We start from the raw sequence: 23867 nt of genomic DNA, 5'->3' as shown, positions 1-23867 counted from the left end.
AGTACCTGCTAATGGCTTTCGTTGTTTTGTTTACAGTGCTTCTAACAAGTGTGGCTAACTTCTCATTTGCATCCTTAATAGACAATTTTCAAAGCATGTTGACATTGCAGTTGGTTTTAGGGGACCTGAGTTTTATTCTGGTTCTTTGTGCTGTTTATCCGCATTTGGATGAGCTTCAATAGCTCACGGCACACTTGCTCTCTCCCATTTCAGTCTAATTTAAAACGTTCAGAGAGCCCTTTCTGGGTAGGGAAGGTTCGTTTGTGCTTGTCTCACAGACCTGGAAACCAAGAGGCTGAGCACCTCAGGTCACTGAACAAGTGGGGGGCTGTTGTCATGACCATCATTGACTTTAGCTATTTTATTTAACAAATACATAATAGTGCTGACTCTGCAGGGCACTATCCCAAAGGACTTTATCAATATTAATGTCAATTGTGATGTAATTAATGTAATGTATTTAATCCTCACAGCTACTCTACAGAGAGATGCTATTATCATCGCTTGTCTACCGATGAGAAAACTGAGGCACAGAGATGTTAAATAACTTGCTTAAGTTCACACAGTGAGAGGTGGTGAGCTACATTACCAGCCGTGTGACCCTGGGCACATTCGTTCACCTGAATGGAGTAATAAACGCACTTTGTAATCTTTACAATCATCATTATGTTAAGGTAGATATTATGATTTTAAAGATGTAGAAACTGAAGGTCAGGGGTCCTGAGAGTCTTGCCTGATGTCCAAGAGAAAGTTAGAGGTAGAGGTAGGATTGGAACCCAAGTCTGCTGATTCCCCTTGACCCCTGCAGTGTGCTACGGATGAACGGTGGTGATAGTTTCTATGTCAAAATCCATTACTGCTGTCGCCCCTGCCGTGACTGTTATTTGCAACAGGCCACCCCTCCCCCCAAGTACAATAACAATGATAAGAACAACAGCTGATTTAGTATTCAAGTCTCAGATCTAAGCCCATGCATAATTTACTCAACACTGCCCTGCAGTCACTCAAGCTGAGGAGAGACCCTATAAATTCAGGTCTGCATACACTAATTTATTTCTTATTTATTTTACTGATACATATCTAGGGCCTCCAGCGAGCTGCTCTAACACCTGCTCAAAGGTGCCTGCAGTGCCAAGTGCAACTGGGGCTTGGGTGGGCAGACCCTGAAATGAGCCCCAGAAGGGGAAACAGACCCCACAGACTAGAATCATGCAGGTAAAATTAATTTTCTGTTAAACTGAGATTAAACTCGTACACACTCCCCCACCTCCTCTTTCATAATATGTAATACATAGGACTGAAAAGGTTTTTAAATGCTTTATTCTGCTTTTCTATCTTCGTAATGCACTGAGCATACCTCAATGACCAACCATCTTGCACACGCAAAGAATTATTTTTCGAAGTCACAGAATGTCAAAAGGTGAGCAAGTTTTCTAATATGAAGACAGCATCAGGAACGGAAAGAAGATGGAAAAAAAAGGCTGCCATTTTCTTGAGTGATTGCTGAGGACCAAATGCTATCCTAGAAGTTATCCGTGGCAGAGGTAACTCCCACTGCAGATTTTATCAACATGGAAAACAAGGTAAATTGGAAGAAGTATTAGGCATCATTGTCCAAAGACCTCATTTCACAGGTGGTCAAACTGCAGCCCAGAGAGGGGCAGTGACTTGTCCCAGGTCACTCAGCAAATTGGTCCTAATGTGACCCCACCCCCTCCTTCAGACTCATACTAATTTTAATAGTCAGCTGAATTCTTAGCATGACCAAGAACTTTGAGCTTTGCCTTCATTGTTTCCTTTCCACCACACCTCCCCTAATTAATTATCCTTATCGATAGGGGCATTAGGACAAAGAGGAGATAACCTCTGAACTTGGCACTATTTAATCCCTGCAGAAAGAAAGTTGAAAGCCTGGGCTAAGCCCATGTTCTTAAGCACCACACCTGCTGGTTTCTTAGTGACACCTTCAAGGTGCCTGCTTTTGTCTCCAAAATACACTGACCAGGTTTTCAGGGTAGATGCAGAAGGGGCAAGAGACTTTTGCAGATAAAAATCCTGACCCTAGGATGAAGCCTGAGCATGGATTCCATTTATCATAATTATTAATCAAGTACTTATTTTTCTTCTTTCATTTATTATAATCATTAATCAATTATTTATTTTTCTTCTTCTATTCTTCTTCTCAATCCCCAACAAAAGGTTATTCTGTTGCCTTTTGCCTCTTGAGCTGAAAAAGCAGAGGCAGAAAGGCCATTTCATTGAAGGTCAGTCCCAGCTAGGCTGGGCTGTAGTTCCTGACCTTTTTTCTGCATCCCTCCCACTGCTGCCTCGGGAGACAGAGACTCACCCACAGAACATGAAGATGGTGCTGGAGGTGGCGTCGTAGGGCAAAGGCAGTGTTTGCTGCAGGCACAGCTGCTCACAGCCACCGTTGAAGCCATCAGAGCAGTCGATGCCTTTGGAGTGGTCATAGCAGCCGGAGCCATCCTTCATGGGCCTCAGCTCCTCTGGGCACTGCTCAGAGACAGAGCAACAGGTTGGTTACGGCTGAAGAGGTGGCAAGTCCCACCAAGCCCTGTCCTCCCATCTTCTGAAAAGAGGCAGCTGTTGGGGCCACAGAGACAGGTTCAAAATCTCATTTGACCAGCTAACAGTTATGCGGCCTTGGATAAATTCCTTTACCTCTCTGAACTTCAGCATGCCCACCTGTAAAATGGAGCTTTTCTTGGTATCTCTCTTGCAAAGTTGTGAAAATGAAGGGAGATAGTGGGTGCAAGGTGCTTAGAACTCTGTGGCTCACATGGCAACCATACAGCAAATGCGAGCTGCTATGAATACTGATATTGCTGGGATTATCATCATTATGACATTTATTATTATTGTCCAATAGGGTCACTTTGGGAGGCGGCCAGATGTACTTTAAAAAGCGTCTACCAATATGAGTTTAAATTCCAGATCCTCCCCTTCTCCCTGTGTGATCTAGGGCAAGTGATTTGCCCTCTCTGAGCTTCCACTTCCTTATCTATTAAATGAGCCTAGCACCTGCGTCTGTGGATTTGCTGTCAAGCTTACATTGGATCACAGGGGCTGCATAACTTACTTTGGAATTTGGCATGGAATTTTGTATTCCTCAAATGCGAGTTTTCTTCCTTCCTGTCTTGAGTGTGTCACCTCTTCTATATCCTTGAGTCTGAAGTCCCAAAAGAGACTCCTATATCCCCACAAAGGCCCCCTAAACAGTCTGCTGGCTTCCAGTCTGGCCTCCTCTACCCCACCCTCCTAATGGTCTCCAGAGTGATATTGCTAAATCGCATCACTCCCCAGCTTAAATAAATAAGTGAATTCTAAACAACAGCAAAGTGAATCTTCCTAAAGCTGATAGCCAAGGTCCTCTGCAGATGATATCAAACCCTCTGCCAGGACATGTACACTTTCCTCCAAGTAACCGAAATGGGCTGCTCTCTGGTCCGTTAAAAACCCCAATGATTGCAACCTTGAGTGACCTCAGTTGAATGCTCTTGCTGCCGTGCCTGGCACCTGCTAAGTGCTCCGTGAGTGGGAGCTCTTATACCCTCAGGAAAACCACCTATTTGTTTTAATTTTCCATCATTTTATGAGGCTGAGCTCATCTCCAGTCCAGCAGATGGAGAAACAGTTCCAACTCTCCTGTGTTTAGGAGAGAAAATGAGGTACTAGTTTTAATTTCAGTCACCCTGCTGGCATTTCCTGTCCACCAAGATTAACACCCAGAGCCCAGGCCTCCTCATTCATCACTGGCCATTGCTGATTAAAATGCCCTCCCGATGTTCCTCTCCTCCCAACCAGCTCCCTCGTTCCCTCCCCAAGACATCATCCTGAACAACATCAATAACAAAACACACACCCCAAAATTAATTTACGAAAACCACAATAACAAAAAAGAGGTCAGCTCTCTTGGAAATTAAATTTTGCCTAAGAAGAATTCATAATTACAAATGCACAAGAGAGTTCCTCGAGACATTTGAGACTGGCGCCAGGAAGGGTGACAGAGAGAGTTGGTTATAAATGGCCTTTGTCAAGCTGCAGAAAGGTTATAAAACTGGCTACATTTTGTGCTTAAAAAGAAAAATCAATTTTCCATGGGAGTGAAGTGCTGTACATATTAATACAAGCTCAGAGGAGGCCCCTGCTTGTCTCAGAACATTCACTGTCAGACAAGAAGGCACCTAATCACAGGGTCATTGGGAGCTGTGTGCTGGAACCCGGGGCTGGGTCTTTCCATCTGCAGAGAAGCAGGGGTGAGTGCTGGAAGGAAGGGCTGACCTTCTCCTCAGGTAACAGGAAATATCTGGGGCAGGGGGTTACAGTTCTTTCCATCCCCCACTGATTCCCTACCACTTTTGTTCTTTAAAACAATATGTTCTATATTCCAGGTATAATCTAAACACTGTATCTGTTTTAAATTAGTTAATCCTTATGGCAAACCTATGAGGTCATGTGGTAGGCTAATGATGGCTCCCAAATATAAGTCCCCATGCTAACCCTTGGAATCTGTGAATGTTACCTTCTATGGTAAAGTTTTTTTGTAGATATAATTAAATTAAAGCTCTTGAGATGAGGAGACTAATCTGGATTTTCCAGGTAGCTCTAAATGCTGTCACAAATGTCCCTATCAAAAAAGAGGCATAGCGAGATTACACACATACAAAGGACCATATGGGTGTAGAGCAGAGATTGGAGTGATGTGACCACAAGTCACCAAATGCTGCAGCCACCAGAAGCTGGAGAGGCAAGGATGCATTCTCCCCTAGAGCCCTTGGAGGAAGGAGGACCCTGCTGACACCTTAATTTCTGGCCTCCAGAACAGTGAGAGATTACATTTCTATTTTCTTAAGACACCCAGTTTGCTAAACCACTCTTACATTTCTAATCCTCCAAAATGGTGTGAGATAATAGATGGTTTTGTTTGTTTGTTTTAAGCTGCCCAATTTGGGGATAATTTGTTACACAGCAACAGATAACTAATACAGTGAGATAAATGTATCAAGTTCTTGGCACAGTGTTCAGCAAACGGTAGCTGCCAGCTGCCATTCTGGGTATGATTAAGGAGCTTAGGATCTAGTTTGAGAAATGAGAAATACACATATCCATCAGACAGAGAGCTAGTTACAGAGCAAACATGAAGAAACATGGTATAATTGGAATGGAAAAATGGAAATTCTGCAAATGTGATTCACGGGGGGATACTGGAGTAGGGAGGCTTGGGTCAGGGATGTCTTTGTAGAGGTAAGATTTGGATGTCACTGGGGCAAAAGGGAGATTCTCATGTACTAGAGAGAGGAAGGTCAGGACTCTTCTCAGGCACACCACTTACCTGCCCAGTGATCTTGAACCTAACTGGGCCTCAGCTTTCTTTCCTTAAATGAAGGAGAAACCTTCGAGATGGCACCAGGAGGACTGATATTAGTCCTGAATTGCACACAGGCCTTTGACACTGAGCATCTAGGCAAATGCTTCACCTCAAAGACAGCCTCAGGCTCCTCAATCTGTAAGATGGAAATAACAATGCCTCTCTGGGAGGCATTTCTGGAGACCCAATGAGAAAACCACCAAAAGTGTCTGGCTCAGAACCTGGCACATAATAGGCACTCAATAAATAAAGGATAAATGAATGGATAAGTAAATGAATGATAAATGAATGAACTCACTCCCCACATAATACCTAACTGGGACTGTCAGCTTTTCTTTTGCATCCATATAAGTCCTTCACTGGATCATTTAACAAATGTTTATTGAACATCTGCTCAGTACTAAGGAAACATGCTGGGTGCTGGACATACAGTAGTAAAGAAAACAAGCAAGACTCTGCTCTCATGGCGCTTAAATTCTAGAGAAAAGACAAATAATTAAAGAGAAGTAAAATGATTATTTCATAGAGTAAAAAAGTACAACAAAATTGCAACATGATAAAAGTGAATGGGGATAGAGTAGAGAAAGCACACATTGAGCACTTGAGCTAAGTAAGCCTGAATAATAGGTGGAATCTCCCAGGTGAATATAAGTGAGAAGAGTTATCCAAGAAGGAACAGCAAGTATGAAAGTCCTGAGGCAGGAACAGTGTTGTCCTATCCATGGAACAGAGGAGGCCAATGCAGTTGAAGCTCCGTGAGACAGGCGGAAGAAAGGTTAGCACAAGGCAAGGGGCAAGAGGTAGGAACTGACCAAATCGCTTAAGCCAGAAGTTGGCACAATATGGTCTGTAGGCCAAATCCAGTCCGAGGGCTGTGTTTTATTTCTTTTTTGTTATATATATTAACATTTTGAGATACTTATAGATTCACATGCAGTTCTAAGAAATAATATAATATAATATAATACAGAAAGATTCAGAATATTACCAGTTTCCCTCAGAAGTTTAGTAAAATATCACAACCAGGATATATACATTGATGTTGAAGATATAGAACACTTCCATCACTATATAGATTCCTCTTCTGGCCCTTTTAAAGCCATATCCACTGCTCACCTGACTCCCGTAATACTTGGCAACTAGAAATATGTTCTCCATTTCTCTAATGTTTGTCATTTCAGGAATGTTATACAAATAAAATCATATAGTTTGTGACCTTTTAGGGGTTGATTTTTTTCACTTAGCATAATTCTCATATTCCTCCAGGTGGCTTCATGCATCAGTATTTAGTTCCTTTTTTTTTCCACGGAGTATTATGCCAAGGTATGGATGGACTATAGTTTAACTGTTTGCCTGATGAAGGCCATGTGGGTTGTTTCCAGTTCTTGGCTATCATGAATAAAGTTGCTATAAACATCAGTGTGCAGGTTTTTGTGTGGACCTGCATTTTCATGTGTCTGGGGTAAAAAGGCCAGAGAGCATAATTTCTGGGTTGTATGGTAGTTGCATGTTTCATATTTTTAGGTAGCTGTCAAACTTTTCCAGGGTGGTTGTACTATTTTAAATCCCCACCAGCAAACAAGAGTAATCCAGTTTCTCTACATCCTCATCAGCATTTGATGTTGTCAGTATTTTTCATTTTAGCCATCTGGACAGGTATGTAATAATACCTTCACTGTAGTTTTAATTTGTATTTCCCTAATAGTTAATGATGCTGAACATCTTTTGTGTTTATTCTCCATCGTTATATCCTTTCCAGTGAGATGTCTCTTGGTGTCTTTTGTTCATCTTCTAATTGGATTGTTTGTTTTTAATTGTTAAGGTTTGAGAGTTCTTTATGTATTCCAGACACCAGACTTTTGTCAAATATGCAGTTTGCAAATATTTTCTCTCCCACTCTGTAACTTGTCTTCTCATCTTCTTCAACTGAGCTTTCACAGAGCAAATGTTTCTAATTATGATGAAATCCAAGTTATCATTTTCTCTTTTATGGATCATAAAATCTGAATCTTGGAATCTAAGAGCACTGTGCCAAGCTCAAATTGCAAATATTTTCTCATGTGTGTGTATGTGTGTGTTCTAGAAGTGTTATAGCTTTATGTTTTACAGTTAATTCTGTGATACATTTCGAATTAATTTTTGGACCAGGTGTGAGACTTACACTGAAGTTTACATCGCCAATGAAACTATCAAGTTTAGAGATTTCTTTTGGGGGAGTTTTTAAGTTACAATTTCAATTTTCTTAATAGTTATATGGCTATTCAAATATCCATTTCATATCGGGTAAGTTGTGGTATTTTGCATTTTTTGAGGAATTGATCCATTTCATCTAGGTTGTCAAATATATGTGTGTATAGCTATTTGTAGCAGTGCTGTATTAATCTTTTTGACATCTGCAGGGTCTGTAGTGATATTGCCTGTCTCATTCCTGATATTGGTACTTTTGTCTTCCCTCTTCTTTTCTTTAAAAGTCTTGCTATTTTTTTTCAATTTTCTTGACATTTTCAAAGAATCTTTTTGTTTCATTGATTTTTATCTATTTTTCTGTTTTCAACTGCATTGATTTCCTTTCTTCTGTTTACTTTGGGTTTATTTTGCTCTCCTTTTTGTACGTTCTTGAGGTGGGAACTTAGATTATTAATTTGAAAATTTTTTTCTAATGTATGCATGTATGGCTATAAATTTCCTCATTAAATATAAAGGCTTTTACTTTAAGGAAAAGGATGAATTACTGTGCTAGCTGTGTCCCACAAATTTTGATATATTGCATTTTTTTTTAAAATTTTTTTGGGGGTACACCAGGTTCAATCATCTGTTTTTATACACATATCCCCGTATTCCCTCCCTTCCTTGACTCCCCCGCCCTCGAGTCCCCCCCACCCTCCCCGCCGCAGTCCTCTAAGGCATCTTCCATCCTCGAGTTGGACTCCCTTTGTTATACAACAACTTCCCACTGACTATTTTACAGTTGGTAGTATATATATGTCTGTGCTACTCTCTCGCTTCGTCTCAGTTTCCCCTTCACCCCCCGACCCCTCCCAGGTATATTGCATTTTTATTTCATTCAGTTCTATGTATTTTAAATTTCCCTTGAGACTTCCTCTTCAACCCATGGATTATTTATAAATGTGTTGTGTAGTTTCCAAGTATTTACAGATTTTTCAGTTATCTGTTATTGCTTTCTAGTTTGATTCCATGGTGGCCAGAGAACACACTCTGTATGATTTAAATTCTTTAACTTTGCTGAGCTTTTACCATGGCCCAGAATATGGTCTATCTCGGTACATGTCCCATAGGTACTTAAAAGAATGTGTATTCTGTTGTTGCTGGGCAGAGTGTTCTATAAATGTTAACTAGATCCTTTTGATTGGTGGTGTTACTAAGCTAATCTATAGCCCTGCTACCTTTCTAGTTGTTCTATCAGTTGCTGAAGGAGGAGTGTGGAAGGATCCAGTTATAACTGTGGATGAGTCTACTTTCCTTTCAGTTCGATTAGTTTTTGCTGCACACATTTTGCAGCTCTGTTGTTTGATGCATAAGTGTCTATGATTTCTATGTCTTCCTGGTGGACAGCCCTTTCATTATTATACAGTGTTCTTTTTGCTCTAAGGCCTACTTTAAACTATATTAATACAGCTACTCCAGCTTTTGTTTACTATGTATATGTCTTTTTCGATCTGTTTACTTTCAACCTGCCTAAATCATTATATGTGAAGTGAATTTCTTAAAGAGTGCATATAATTGGGTCATGAGTTTTAACCCACTCTGCCAATTTCTGTCTTTCAATTTGTGTAGTTACATTTAATGTGATTACTGATATTTTGGAACTTAAGGCTACTGGTTTTCTCTGCTTTCTGATCTCTGCTTTTCATTTCTCTGCCTTCTTTGTCTTACCTTCCTGTGGGTTACCTGAACATTTTTTAGAGTTTCATTTTAATTTGTCTATAACATCTTGGGGGTACATCTCTTTGTGTGGTTTTTAGTGATTGTTCTAGTATGTGTAACATCATAGTGTACTGGTGCCATTATTTTACCAGTTTAAGTGATATACAGAAAGCTTGTTTCTCTTTATGTCCCTTTATCCTCTCCTATTTATAACACATTTTTCTTAAATATTCATCTAAATACACAGTTGTCCCTTAGTATACATAGCAGACTGGTTCCAGGAGTCCATGCAGATACCAAACTCCTCTGATGCTCAAGTCCCTTACATGGCCTATGTACAATAAATACACTCAGCCCTCCACATCTGCAGGTTTCCCATCCACAAATTCAACCAGCTGGGAAATTTACATCACAGCTTGGTTGAATCCGTGGATATGACACCTGGGGATATTGGGTGGACTGTACTTCGAACCACATCAGACACTGCTATCATTTTGGCTTTAACCATCAAACACAATGAAGGTAACTCAAGAGGAGAAGGAAGGTTTAATGCATTTACCTAGGTTTTTGCTAACTGTGTTTTCTTCCTTCCAATGTTCCATGATTCCTTCCTTTGTGATTTCCTTTCTGTCTGGAACTTTCATTAGCCATTTATTTAGACTAAGTCTGCAGATGCCACATTTTCTTAGTTTCCCTTTGTCTGAAAATGTCTTCATTTCTCCTTCATTTCTAAAGGATATTTTATTGGATATAGGATTCTGGGTTGACAGCTCTTTTTTATTTAACACTTGAAAAATGTTGTGCCACTTCCTTCTAGCCTCCATGATTTCTTATGAGAATTCTACCATAATTCAAACTGTGTTTCCCCCATAGATGCTATTTCTCTCTTCTTGCTTTTAAGATTTTTTTCTTTTGAAAAATTAAAGATATTTTCAGAGATTGGACTATGATGTGTTGGCGTGGATTTGTGTTTATCCTTGAGTTTGATCAGCTTTTTGAACCTGTAGAATGATTCATTTTGCTAAATTGGAGACGTTTTTAGCCATTATTTCTTTGAGTACTTTTTCAGTCCTGCTCTCTTTCTTTTCTTCTTCTGGGGCCCCAATGACACAAATATTAGATCTTTCTTCACAATCTCACAGGCCCATGAGACTGTTCATTATCTTTTTCAATCTATTTTCTCTTGATGTTCAGAGTGGGTAATTTCTATTCTTTCAGTTCACTGATTATTTCCTTGTCCTCTCCATTCCACTGCTGAGTCAATCCACTGTGTTTTGTTTTGTTTTTTAAATCAATTATTGTATTTTTCAGTTACACAATTTCCATTTGCTTCTCCTTTATATCTTTTACTTCTTTGCTGAGATTTTTTTTCCATTTGTGCTTATAATTGCTTGCTTAAGCATTTTTATGATGGTTATTTCAACATATTTCTCAGATAATTCTAATATCTCTGTTATCATGGTAGTGGCATTTACTGGTTGTCTTTTTTCATTCTGTTTGAGATCTCCCTGGTTCTTGGTATGACAAGTGATTCCCGATGGAAACCTAGATATTTTGGGACATTATATTATATTATTATTTTAAAAATTCTGAATCTTAAATATATATATTTTTTAATCTGGCTTTTTCTGACACTGCTCCAACAGGGAAAGGGGAAACACACCTCATTATTTTCAGAGGGAGGCAGAATCCCAGTTTCTCCACTTGGCCTCCATTGATACCCAAGTTGGAAGAGTCCTCGTTACTGCTGGGGTGGGGGTGGGGGGAATCTGACTCTGTATTAGGACTCCACTGATAGCTTCCTGGATGGGAATGGCAGGTGTGCTGAGTTACTCTTCCCCACTGACACCATGTAGGTGGGGTGAGGGGTAGTTGCATCACTACTGATCAATGGTCAGTGGTCCTGACTTTCTACTAGGCCCCCTCTGGCAATACCTCGGCAGGGAAGGGGAAGAGCACCCTATTACTGCAGGTTGGAGGTGAAGTCCAGATTCTTTATTTAGTCTCCACTGACACTGGATGGACCTTGGATGGAGGTAGGAGGGTTGCTCATTACCTCTCAGTGGGGATTAAAGTCCTTGCTCCTTCCTTGACATTCTCTGACACCACCCCAGCAGGAAGGGGGCACTGGGTTGGCAGATTGTCTCAGTATAGCCTGCTAAGGATGGAATCTAGTTCCCTACTTGACCTTTATTAGCACAGGTTCAGGCGGGGGCATGTTGTTGCTATTTATTTATTTATTTTCTATGATGTCTGGCTAGAATAGAATGGTTGCTGTCTAAAATTTTCTATCTTGGTCAGCTGCCCTTTTCTTAATACTTTGGCTGAAGAAAGCAGGCTTTTTGTTGTTCTTGTTTGTTTGTGTTTTTTCGTTGTTTGTTTGCCTTTGTCTTTATCAGAATTTCTGAGTTGCTGACTCCTTCAACTCCAAGCTTGGGGCATATGAGGCAAAAAGAAAATCCAGGGAAATGACCACCATGTCTTTCCTTGGGTCTCAAAGTCCCTAGCTGGTCTGCCTTCTTCTCTCCACCTTTCACAGTCTTACATTTGTTTTATATATAACCTCCAGAGTTTTTAGTTGTTTTTAGTGGGAGGAATACAGAAAAGAAATCCACTCCCCCACAGCCTATTTTTGCACAGTCCTAGAGCTAAAAATGTTTCTTTACAGTTGTAAAGTTTTTTTTTTTTGGGGTTTGTTTGTTTTTTTAAAGAACATGAGACACACACAAAAGGACCACATATGAATTGCAAAGCCTAAAACATTTACTATATGGTCCTTTATACAAAAAAGTTGCTGACCCCAGACTTCAGCCATGAGAAGACATCTCAAGTTTATTCTAAGTATAACTGGAAGGTACTGGAGGGTTGTTGGCAGGAGTGAAGTGACTTGACTTGCTATTTTGAAGAGATTACTGAAGTAAGTGAATTCAATTATCTCTAAGTACTTTCTTAGAGCTCACAGAAGAAGCCTTGGGAGGCAGGCTCTGTGGGACAAGTAGTGGGCAGGAGAAAGGGGGCAGGTCCAGCTGACAATAACCCCATTCCTTGGAGTTTTTCTCCTTTGCCTGAGGTTTCATAGTAAGTAAGTGAGAGAGCTTGGGGTCTGACCCAAGTCAGCTGGAGCTTCACAGCCCCCATTCTGCTCCATCTCAGAAGAGAACCCACAGGAAGACCCTGGGACTGGGTCTCTAACTCCTAAAGCCTTAAGGATCTTAGCAGGTGGAGGCGGGGGAACTGGGAGATTCCCAGCTGTTTCTATCATAGACTGGCCCTGCCCTGCTCTCTCCAGCCTCCTCCTCCATCCCCTGTGCCTGCTCTGGCTCCTTCCCAGCCTGACTTTTCATCAGCACCAAGGCATTTGTTTCTGTTTGTAATTATGCATTTTAATGTTCATTAGTTATGGAATGCAAATTGCTCCGAGCACAAAATTTGTAATGAGCTGTTCCACCACCCCACCCCCAGGTCTAGAAGGTGGACTAGCTGTTCTAAGCAGAAGGCAAAACAACCAACTTACAAAACAGAATAACTTTTCCTGGGGCCTGATTGACTCCCACAGTGAATAAACCTGGGGGATTGCCCAGTGGTACGGGAGGACGAGCCCTGCCCCTTCCTCTGCCCTGGAAGATGGGAGTGTGGCACCTCCATGCTTTTCTAGCAGCCTGGGGCCTGAGAGGCAGGGTGGGGTAAATGGAAAGAACTCCAGCTTAGACACAGCCTCTAACTGACCGTCATTTTGAACTTTTCACGTGGCTTCTCTGAGCCTCAGTTTCTTCATCTGGAAGACTGGTAATAAGGAAACCATCCTCCAAGTGGAAGCAGCAGGCAGATGGGATGCTGGAGAAAAGAAGCAGATCCTGGCAAGCCCTCCACAGATGCCCGGGAACAGCTCTCCAGAGCACCGAGTTCCAGTTCTGCCTGGCCTTGGCCTCTGACTTGCTGATTGGCTTCAGGCAAGCACGTCTCACTCACCAAGTCCATCTCCTCTGCTATACAATGAAGGAATTGGGCAAGAGGAAGTTGGAGACGCCTCTTAGCTCTGAGATGCTTGGTTTCTATCAAAGCAACTATGGATCCTGAAAAGGGGAGAACCAGGTCTAAAGTATTTCAGAAGAAAATGGAGAATCTCCTTTGAATTGAGGGGGCATGCTTTAAGAAATCACAAGGATGACTCCCAACCTGCCGAACCATGGGCAAAGCTTTGCCCTCCTCCAAGGGCTCGGCAAGTATTTACTTTCTCTCTCATTGCCGGTGCAAACGGAACGATAGCACTACCTCCTGGGAAGAGTGCTGCCTCCTAACAATGACACTGGCCCATAAGACCACGGTCAAGATTAAATGAGACAATGGCAACCTTGAGCTTAGTTGTGAAAGAAAGGCTGAGCTCACCAGCAGCTACATAGCATCTCCACAACTGCGAGTGAAGTCCGGCCAAACCACTTCCTTGCTGAGTGCCCTGGCTTCCCCGTGCCTCAGTTTCCACATCTCTCCACTGGAGAGTCACTCCTACCTCTCTGGGCTTGTAAGAGAACCAAACTAGATCATGTACCTGACACATACCATCCCAAATGGCAGGTGCTTAAAAAATGGTAACTCCTGTTGTGGATAGCTCGTTACTTTTCCCCAAATAGGAAATATATTCAGGAAGCAATGGAAGGGGACCCATTACATACAGAGAGGGGACAGAATACTGCTATAGGCAGCTTTTGCTTTTCCCAGCAATACTAAGGTAGGACCAATATGGTCCTGTTCACTCTGCAGATGAGGAAACTAAAGCCCAGAGAGGCCAAGTGACTTGCCTAAGGTCACACAGCAGGGGAGAGGCAGGCTGTGCCCACCACTAAAGATTCCCTGATTGTAAATGAGGTGCTCTTTCCCCTGATCCACATGGAGGTGGCCTGTCTGTGATATCACAAATGGTTCAGACTGGCTTGGGCTACACAAGGATTCTGAGAACTTTGTGGGAAAGTCACTATGATGAGGGGACTCAGGATGCTGGCAGCGTAGCCTTGGATGCACAGACCAGATACAGAATCCTGGGAAGAGGAAGAGGAAGGGGAGGAAGGGAAGGAGGCGAGGAAGGAAATGAAATGGGTACTCACCCAGCACCTCTCATGTGCTGCATATTTCCCATATGCTATTTCTTCAAATCCCACAACAAAACTCAGAGGAACCTCTGAGATACACCCATTTTGATAGTGAGGTTAGTGAGGATCACAGGAGCTGAGTCCTTTAGTAAGAACCACCCCGTCGATTAGATACGGAATAGGACTGATGCTCCTGGTCCTCTGGAGTACCGCCTGGAATGGGAGGGAGTGGGGAAGCCCCCCATCCCCTGCCCCCTCCCCGCTCAGCCTCAATCTGTCAACAGGGGCCGTCTATTACTACCGACATTGATTTGGACAACTGGGCCAGTCGAGAGCCCATAATTACCGGGAGTTTTAATCAACTCATGTCAATTCAGCTGCCGCCCAATTTGTGCTGGGCTGCGATGCTGACACAGGGGTAGGGCTGGGAGGATACTAGCATGCAAAAAGGGATTCCAGGGATCAGTAGTCCCGGGTAGTGTCTGTCTGCAGCTGCTGGCACCACCAGGGGGCCTTGGACCTCAGAGTGGAAAAGGCAGAGCCCACCTGCCTCAGCCCCTAGGAGAGCTCCTAGGCATGCTGCCCACAGCACCACCCTGCCTCATCTGTCCTTCCACCGGCACTTGGAAGCCACCTGGGCCAACACCCTGTTCTGGGCAGGGTCCAACCTTTGTCCATGTCCTGCCCTCCTCTTCCTAAAGAATCCTATGTATCCTCTAAGTTACAGCTCAAGCAGCCTGCCTCCATGGATCCCTTCCTGAGCTCAAGGAGCAGGGAGATGCTGAGTAGACAGAACGACATGAAGCTGAATTCAGACACTGCTATTTCCTAGCTGTGTGACTTTGGGCAAGTCACCACACCTTTCTGATCTTGGCTTCCCCATTTCACGATGGACTTGATAATAAATCACAGCCTCCTGAGCCTGCAGGGAACACCTGGTGCCATCACAGATGAGAAATCCATGCATGGAAGTTCTGACTTCCTTTTGATGCCTGGAGTCAGCAAGAATCATTTTTCCTTCTCTCCCATGTTAATTCTTCTTCTAGCACAAACTTTGTTCTGCCAGGCGGGATGGTTTCTGGTTCACAGTCTGTCTCCCTCTGAGCCTATGGGCTATTTCAGGACAGAGAGCGTAACACACACAGAGCTTCTGCTGGTCAGCACACCCCAGTGCCCAGCACAGGGGACAGGGACACCCCGTGTGCACTTTGGGGTCAGGCAGGAACCTCACCTGGTGTTGCCATTAAACTAGCCATGTAATATCAGTCACTTCATTAACACATTAAGCCTCAATTTTCTTTCAATATAAAATGAGCCTGATTATATCTACTCAATAGAATTGTTGTGGGAAAAAATAAAGTTAGACATTTAATGACTCTTGCATAGTGCCTGGGACAGGGTAAAATGTCAGTTGTTATAAAAGTTTAGTTATTATGACTATGATCACTCAATATTCGATGGTTGGTAAATATTTTTGGAATGCAATAAAATGTCTGGTTATGTTGCTTCACTTTGGCTTGCGTTCCAGTGAAATACCAACAGGCCATTCTCCCCACATGCCAGCCATCTGTGCCGCTTCAACACATTCTTACTGAAGACACGAGAAGGGAAATTCAAATGCACTGAGAACCTCCTGCGGGCTAGGCACTGCCCGAGGTGTTTTCCCTAGTCTTCTTTGCTGAAGTCCATAATCCTATGAGCCTGCTATCATTAGCCCAGTTTTGCAGAGGAGAAAACAGGTTTTAGGGTCGGAAGTGCTTTTCCCACGTGAGTAGAGCTGGGGCGCAAACTGACTGACTCCAACCCCACGCTCTCTCCACGCACCACACCATGCCTGTCCTATGGAGACACAGAGAAGTAGAATGGGTGGTCCCTGACCTCCAGGAGCATCTAGACCAACTGCAGGAAGTGGGTAAACCCCAAGAGGCTTATGCTTGGTTCTTTGCTCAAGAATAGTACTGAATACAGGAAACTATACTCGACATCCTGTGATAAACCAGAATGGCAAACAATATGCAAAAGAATATATATATATATATATATATATATGTATGTGCATATATATATGTGTGTGTGTGTGTATATATATGTATAATTGAGTCATTTTGCTGTACAGCAAAAATTAACACACTGTAAATCAACTATAATTCAATAAAATAAAAAAAAAAGAATAGTACTGAAATAGCAATACAGGCAGACCACAGAGATACTGCAGGTTCGGTTCCAGAACAATGCAATACAGTGAACAGCCCACTAATACCTGCCAGAGGAACTTTTTGTTTTTCGAGTGCATATTAAAGTTATGTTTACACTGTACTGTATTCTATTAAGTGTGCTGTAGCATTATGTCTAAAAAAGCAATGTACATACCTTAATTAAAAAATACTTTATTGCTAAAAACGCTGTCATCTGGCAATGCAGCGGGGCCACAAAACTTCAGTTTGTAAAAAACACAACATCCGTGAAGCACAACAAAGCAAAGCGCAGTGAAACGAGGAATGCCGGCAGTGGGGAAATGCATGGCTGGGTTTGTTACGACATGCTGACCATGGCTAGCTGTGTGAATTTATGGTCGCCTGCCTTTCCCATCACAGGAGCCCAGGGAGTTAGGAGACACAGGTTACGACCCCTGCTTTGGGCACTTCCTTTCTCTGGCCCTCAGTGTTCCCATCTGTGCAGTGAGGAAGCTGGCAGCTGGTCTCCAAGGGCTCTTCTAGCTTGGACATCCTATAATTCTCTACAGGGATTCCCGAGGAGGTTAGATGGTAGGTTCTGCTAGTCAGTGGCACCTGAGCTGGGGAATCACGGAGAAGGTTGTTCTAGAGGGACTGGCTTGAGAACACTGCTTGCAGCTCACTCCTACAGCCTGGGCATCCTTCTGGTGGGAGTCATCATGACTTCTGCAACTCTCTGGAGCCCGCCAGGGCCCTGCGTGGACTGGGTGTCCAGTTCAGCAAATGCTTATTCAAAGCCTGCTGTCCTCACGGTCTTTGAGGTTTTCTATATGGTACAAAGAAGTGCCGAGGGCTGAGAGAAGGGAGGCCAGGGAACACTCCCCCAAGAAAATCTGCCAGGAGTCCTGACGAATGTCTATTCAATAACTGTCTAGTGATGATAATAGCCTTTGTATAGCTTATTAATAATAATAATAGCTAACACTTAATAGTGCCTACCGTGTGCCAGGCACTGTTCTCAATGCACTATGAATATTAACTCAAACTGTTAACCCCAGCCTGATGGTGCAGGTACACTACTCTCCTCATTTTTCAGAGAAGAAAACTGAGGCACAGACAGCTTGGGTCACCTGTCCCAAGGCCACAGGGCAAGTAAGCAGCAGAGCTGAGATATCAGATCGTGCTATGCTGCCTTTCACACGTGCGTTAAGGTTTCTAAAGGATGTTTCCGTTCATTATATTGTTTCAGCTTCATAGGACTGCAAGATAGATACTCAGATCCCAGTTGGAAGAAGAGGACTCTGAGGTGTGAGATGTCCGAGGACTTGCCAAGGTCACATGGTGAGCAGGTGTGGGTGGAGCAGAGGTGCATACACTGAGCTCAGGTCTGTACCACCCCAATGCTGCACTCGCTGGGCTGATGGCAAGACATCCCCTCCCCCCGCCCTCCGTGAAGAAGCCCCTCTTGTCAAGGTTGGGGCTCTAACCACTGACATATGGGTTTATACCCTTTGTAGTTTCAGGGTGCTGGCGGCGGGGAATGGACATTTATAATGTTCTCCCCACATGACAGACACATGGCTAGGGTATACTATCTTAATCTGTACCGCTACTCAGAAAAGGATGTACTATTATTTTTACTACTCAGATGGGAAACAGGCTTGAAGGAGAGATGGCTTGTTCCAGGTCAACACTATAGATGCCTGATTTTTTTTCCAAAAGCCTCCTGTCCTATTTCCTCTGTGAGCAGTAAGGAGCCAAAGGGCATTTTGACACGGTATGCCTGCTAACAGAGCTGTGTGTAAGTGGGCACTTGGGGAAAATGGCCTTGGACATGATCTGAGCCGTTCCATTTTAAGCACTGAACATGCATTAACTCATGCCTTCCTTGCAGCAACGCTCGGTGGTGGAAACTACCGTCATACGCACTTAGATGGGGAAAATGAGGCACTTGTCCAAGGTCACATCACCAGTAAGTGGGTGGCAGAGACAGAAAATCTAGCACCGGAGTCTGTTTCCTTAACCCTTTGGCTGTACTTCTTCATATAAGGACCATGAAAGTTAGGTACTTTTATGTTACCCGTTTCTTCTGATACTGGGAGACTAAAACAGAGGTTTAAGGCAACCTGTCCCAATACTACACTGTAAGTGGCAAGAATCAGGATTTAAACTCACACAGCCTGACTCCAAAGAGCCCACTCTTACCCACTCCTGTGCCTCGTCAAGAGCTAGACATCCAGGGGCCACAGCCAGGTCTTGATAGGACAGGCTAGGGACGTGGGCTTTTCAGTGCCTGCTGGGTTTCATTGGCTGCTTCCCCTTCCCCGTCCTTTGTAACTAAAAACTCAATTTGCAGCTTAAGGCTGTGTCCTCACGCTATACCTTCTCATTGATCACCCGGACTCTGCGTGAAGAATGATTTTATAAGCTAGTTGGCTTTGAAAAGCAGGGAGTAGCAGCCATTGAACATATGCTTCTGTGGGTATATATTTATTCAGCGTATGCTGAGTGGAATTTTGGGCAGTTTGCATATTTTATTTTTTTGTCGCAGAGAGCAATGTAAAAGTGAAAAAATATCCACCCCAGAATGGAGACAGATGTCATATACGTTGGACCCTGAGGTTCCCCAATCCAACATTTCAGGAATGGAGGTGGGCGAACGAGATTTTACAAGTGCTGAGAAGTAAGCATCAGCTCTGATGCTCTCACATCCCTGCCATCCACAGCAGGGCACTATCCATACAGCCCCACAGCAGGCAGCATCCTTCTTTATTTTCACAACCTCCCCAGTGGCCTGTCTGTCCTCTAACTACTGCTTACTGACTACTAAATATCGGCCAGACCCTGGGCTAAACACTCACCATTCCAACCGTACTGAACTCTCCCCTCACCACATGCTGAAGTGCAGAGCTGTGCACATGAAAACACTGTCCAATGTCATCCACTAGGGCAACATAGGTCTGGGCTCCAGGAAGCCCATCCCCCCACCAGTGCCCTTTCCCATCGAGATTACCGGAGCCCCTCAGATGTGGGTTCTGAAGCCGATGCCGCCCTCTCCCATCTCAGGGACACTGGGCAAGCCACATCCCTTCCTGAGCTGGCTGCCACACTCTTGGAATGAGGATGGCACTAGCATTTGGCTGGGGTGCTGTGAGGATTCCAAGATCCAAAGTTACACTTACAAGCAGCTTAAGAGACATTTGTTCTTTTTCTCTCTCTACTCCCATCCCCTGCCTAAAAGGTTTTCCTCTCACCCAGGATGAACTCAGGATGTAGCATTTTAAAGTATGCCTTGGGAAAAGCCTGCAAGGTTTTGGACCAGCTGGAAAAAAGAAAAATTATATGTTCATATGGGTGCCAAAGTTTTAAAGGACAGGAAGCAGCAGCCTAGGCCAGAGTCTGCACCAGAGGGAATCATCAGGAAATGAGAACGTTTATCGTGTGTTTGTGCTGTAAGGAAGCACCCACATGTGATTCATGATGGTAGGACCGAAGCATCATATTTTGGCCAGGTAAGTAGATTGTGAGCTTTTTGCTGCTAGGAAACAGTTCATTGCTGTAACTTTGGAGCCTAACAGAGTGTCTGACATGTAGTCGGTCCTTAGAAGTTGCATTGTGAATGCAGCTAAAATTTGAATAAAACTGCGGACCAGCCGATAGCCAATTTTGGCCTCAACCAAAGAAGAATATCAGTTTTGCTTAGCTTGATGTGTTGGATGCTAGGTAATCCACCACCAACAATCAAAAGAATAAAACAGTTCTGTGTATACATAGATGGGGAAACGATAAAGAAAAGATAAAGGGCTTGATTAGCATAAAGTTCAGAGTTCTGGCTACTTCTAGAGGGGAAGAGGGGCGGAAATGGGAAATGGGGAAACTGTGTGTGTTAGGGGAGGGTTTGTGGAATGCAGGCAATATTCTAGTTCTTGACCTGGGTGATGGGTAGATGGGTACTGCTTAATTACTATTGATGAAACTGTGTTTTCACATTTTCCCACACATCTATTACAATTTTATTCATAATAAAATTGCTAAAAATATATCATGTGGAAAAGCTACTAAAAGAAAATATCAAAATGTCAATGGTGATTATTAGAGGTGGTATAACTATGGATGATATTTTTCTTCATTTTCCTCCCTCTGTATTCTCAATATTCTTACATGTGCATATAATAATTTAATAATTGAAATAAATACGTTTCTAATTGAGATGCTTCATTACCTAAACAAGGAAACAACAAAAATCATGGAGGTTGGTTACAACACTCTTGCCTGCAATTCCACCAAATGGAGGACCCCGTCTTTTCCCTAGGGTTTACTGTGCACGAAAGAACAACTCTCCAAGGGAAGGTGGGGAAGTGTGCAAGTCCCAATGGCTGTTATATAGGCTGACCTCGGGGTGTTCCCTCTAGGGACTCAAGCATAGCTTTGATTTATGGACTACTGCGGGGAAGGAAGGAGCCGCAGAGAGAATCTAGTTCAATTCTCTGAGTTTGTAGAAAGTATAAGTGGTTTAGCTAAGAATGCACAATAAGTAGAGCCAGGCTGAGACAGAGGGTCATGTTACCACCTAGTTCTACATCATCCCTAGGACAGTGGGCTCCTGAAATCACCTTCTGTTCAATGATGGTGAAAAAAAATTCTTAACTCAATGAAAGCCAGAAAAGGGTCCCAGGTTTCCTAGATAACCAAGCTCCTTTCTATTCAATTGGTACTGGCCCTGGGAAGTGAGGTTACATAACTGGGTCCGGCTGGTACCCGGCTATTCACATTGGGCTCAGCCAACAACATTAGAAGGTGCAAGGACCATTCCCAGTTTATGGACAAACAAGATAACAAAGACTCAGATACATTCAGCAATTTGCCCAAAGTCACCTCGCTTCCCAGTGAAAGGGATGTGATTTGAACCTAAGTCTGTATCACAGCCAAATCTGCTCTTTCCTCTGGACTAGAATTCTGATTAACTAGCCCACTTCCCAAGAAACATATATAACTCTATCCAGGTGCTATTTTCTCAGTGAGGAGAAAGGCTAAGACTGTTTTATGAAACCTTCTCACTGTTTGCTACCTCAAGGCTAAAAGGTTTCACGATCGTCATGGATGGTGGCAGGAGTCCAGTTATTATTTTTCCTGTGCTGCAAACTGTTTGCCATCCCTGGAAAACAGTTCTAAGTCTCCAAGAATATCTGGGCTGGTGGGGGGAGACTTATTAAGGCAGGGTTCAGGAAGAAGCTGGAGAATACAGGAAAAAAAAAGATAACTTTTGAAATTAACAACAATAATGATGATGACATCATTTCCCATCCACTTATCCCAAGACTCAGGATAAAAGATAAAAGAATGATGATAAAAAAATAAAAGAAGGATACTACATATGTGGAAGAGAGGGCCCTAGATTGGAATTCAGGACATCTGGGTTCAAGCCAAGCATAGCTCTTATGTTTTTTTGGCCTCAATTTGCTCACCTTAACTTTTGACGTACGGAAAAGGGTTTACATATGGTTAAGATCAAGTTAGGGAGCCAGTTTAAACAGGAAAAAGGGAAATGCTCTTTGAAAAGCATATATAAAGACATGCAGTTCTGACACACAAAGTTACCCCCAAAAGACACAACTCTATACTTTTTATGCCTCCATTTTAAAACTTAAATATACAAATTCTTATTTATATTTGCATATGCAGAGGGGGAAAATGTACAGAAACATATATATAGCCCAAAGTGTGGCACAGTTATTTCTAAAGTAAGCGATAAAGAGGACCTTTTTTTAAAATGCATTTCAGCAGTGTTTGAGTTGGTTCTATTTTATTATACAATGAGCATGAGCTACTTAAAAACTAAACTAAAAAAAAAAATTAAAAATCAAAAGAAGATTGAAGACTGGATGGGGAAAAATACCTTATAAATGCCAAAATTCTATTACTATAATTAAGACAAACACAATTATTTCAGGTTTCCATTGCAGAGCTAAGAAAAAGCTGTCCAATTACGAGCATTCCAACAGCTATGGAGTCCTTCCTCACAAGCACTCAGCACAGCCACGAAGAACTTTGCAGCCACTGCCTCCGACTCCCTCATGTCCTCAAGGAGATGTCAGCCCTGCTGCCTCATTTACTCTTCTCTGCACTGTTCCTCTGCTTTGGGACTCTCTCCCATGTGCATTTCTGCACAATTCACCAGGCTCTACTCCCTAAAGTACCACTTGTATTCTATCACTCTCCTTCAAGGACCCTTTCGGCCCAATACCCTTGAGTTGGACCCAGAACAAAAACCAGCACCCTAAAACAGGGAAAGTTTAGAAAACCAGAGGCCGTTCCTCCTTTTTATTTTAATCCATCCCACACCTTCACCCAAATTATGGAGCAAGAACGCAATTTGAAACTGTCCTTACAGACTTCTGGAAATGTATTCTAAAGAAATAAAACACAGAAGGAGCCTTCTGCCCAAAGATGCTCAGAGCACATTGCTTATAATAAAGTTGGAACACTCAAAATGTCCAACAGTGAGACAAAAGTAAATCATGGAATATTCCTGTCCACAGAAATCAGGCAACCACTACAAATAATGTTTATGAAGAATTTGTCTCAGTTAAGGATGAGGGAGGGTGCTGGCATCAGGATGCTTGGCTGAAATCCCCTGCTCTAGAATTTAAGCGCTATGTGCACCTGAGTTATTTATGTTCTCCTTGCCTCAGTTTTCCTACCTATGAGGAAAGGAACAATAAGAAGACCATGTCAGAGGCTCTGGAACACAGCGAGCACTCAGACAATTTGAGCTCTCATCATCACCACCACCACCAGCCTCATCATCCCGGCATGAAATATCAGATGATAATAATAATGGCAGTGATGCTTCACGCCTGCTTAGGGCCAGATGCTGGCCCATTGTGTATGCATTATCTTAGTCAGTCCTAATAGCAGCTGTGCCAGGTATTATTATCCCAATTTTACTCAACAGGAGCCCAAGACTCAGAGGCCCTAAGTAATCCATCCCAAGGTCACACGGCTAGCGAGTGATAGAGCGACTTTTGGGCCCGGGTTTCTCTGATGCCAGAAACTGTGACCTGACAGTAGAGGTGATGGTAGAAGGAAATACATTCTCCCACATGGTACCTTCCTAAGGTGAAAAGGTGTTTGAGGCAGTTGCATGATACACACAATTAAAATGTCCATGGTGACTCCAGAGATGCTTACAAAAGGGAAGCAAAGGGATGAAGATTGCCACGGCATCCCCCTACACACTGTGTATTTGTTTCTCCACCAGCCAATGAATTAAGCCCACCCTCTACCCCATGCTGCCCTTCTCTGCCCTCATACCCTTGCAATGCTAGAATCACT

At 43.0% G+C, this 23867-nt stretch overlaps 1 protein-coding gene across 4 annotated transcripts in view; it reads right to left on the bottom strand.

Moving 5' to 3' along the window:
* Nucleotides 1-23867, bottom strand: part of ASTN2 (astrotactin 2) — an 887719-nt gene that overhangs the window by 338164 nt on the left and 525688 nt on the right. For all 4 annotated transcript variants that reach the window (XM_057724291.1, XM_057724290.1, XM_057724292.1 and 1 more), the window contains one exon: nt 2348-2514. In XM_057724291.1, coding sequence (XP_057580274.1) covers nt 2348-2514 — 167 coding nt within the window. The remainder of the gene's footprint in view (nt 1-2347; nt 2515-23867) is intronic.

The sequence above is a fragment of the Hippopotamus amphibius genome, chromosome 2, assembly GCF_030028045.1.
Source record: "Hippopotamus amphibius kiboko isolate mHipAmp2 chromosome 2, mHipAmp2.hap2, whole genome shotgun sequence".
NCBI classification, from domain to species: Eukaryota; Metazoa; Chordata; class Mammalia; order Artiodactyla; family Hippopotamidae; genus Hippopotamus; species Hippopotamus amphibius.
This window is presented reverse-complemented; position numbering and strand designations above follow the sequence as displayed.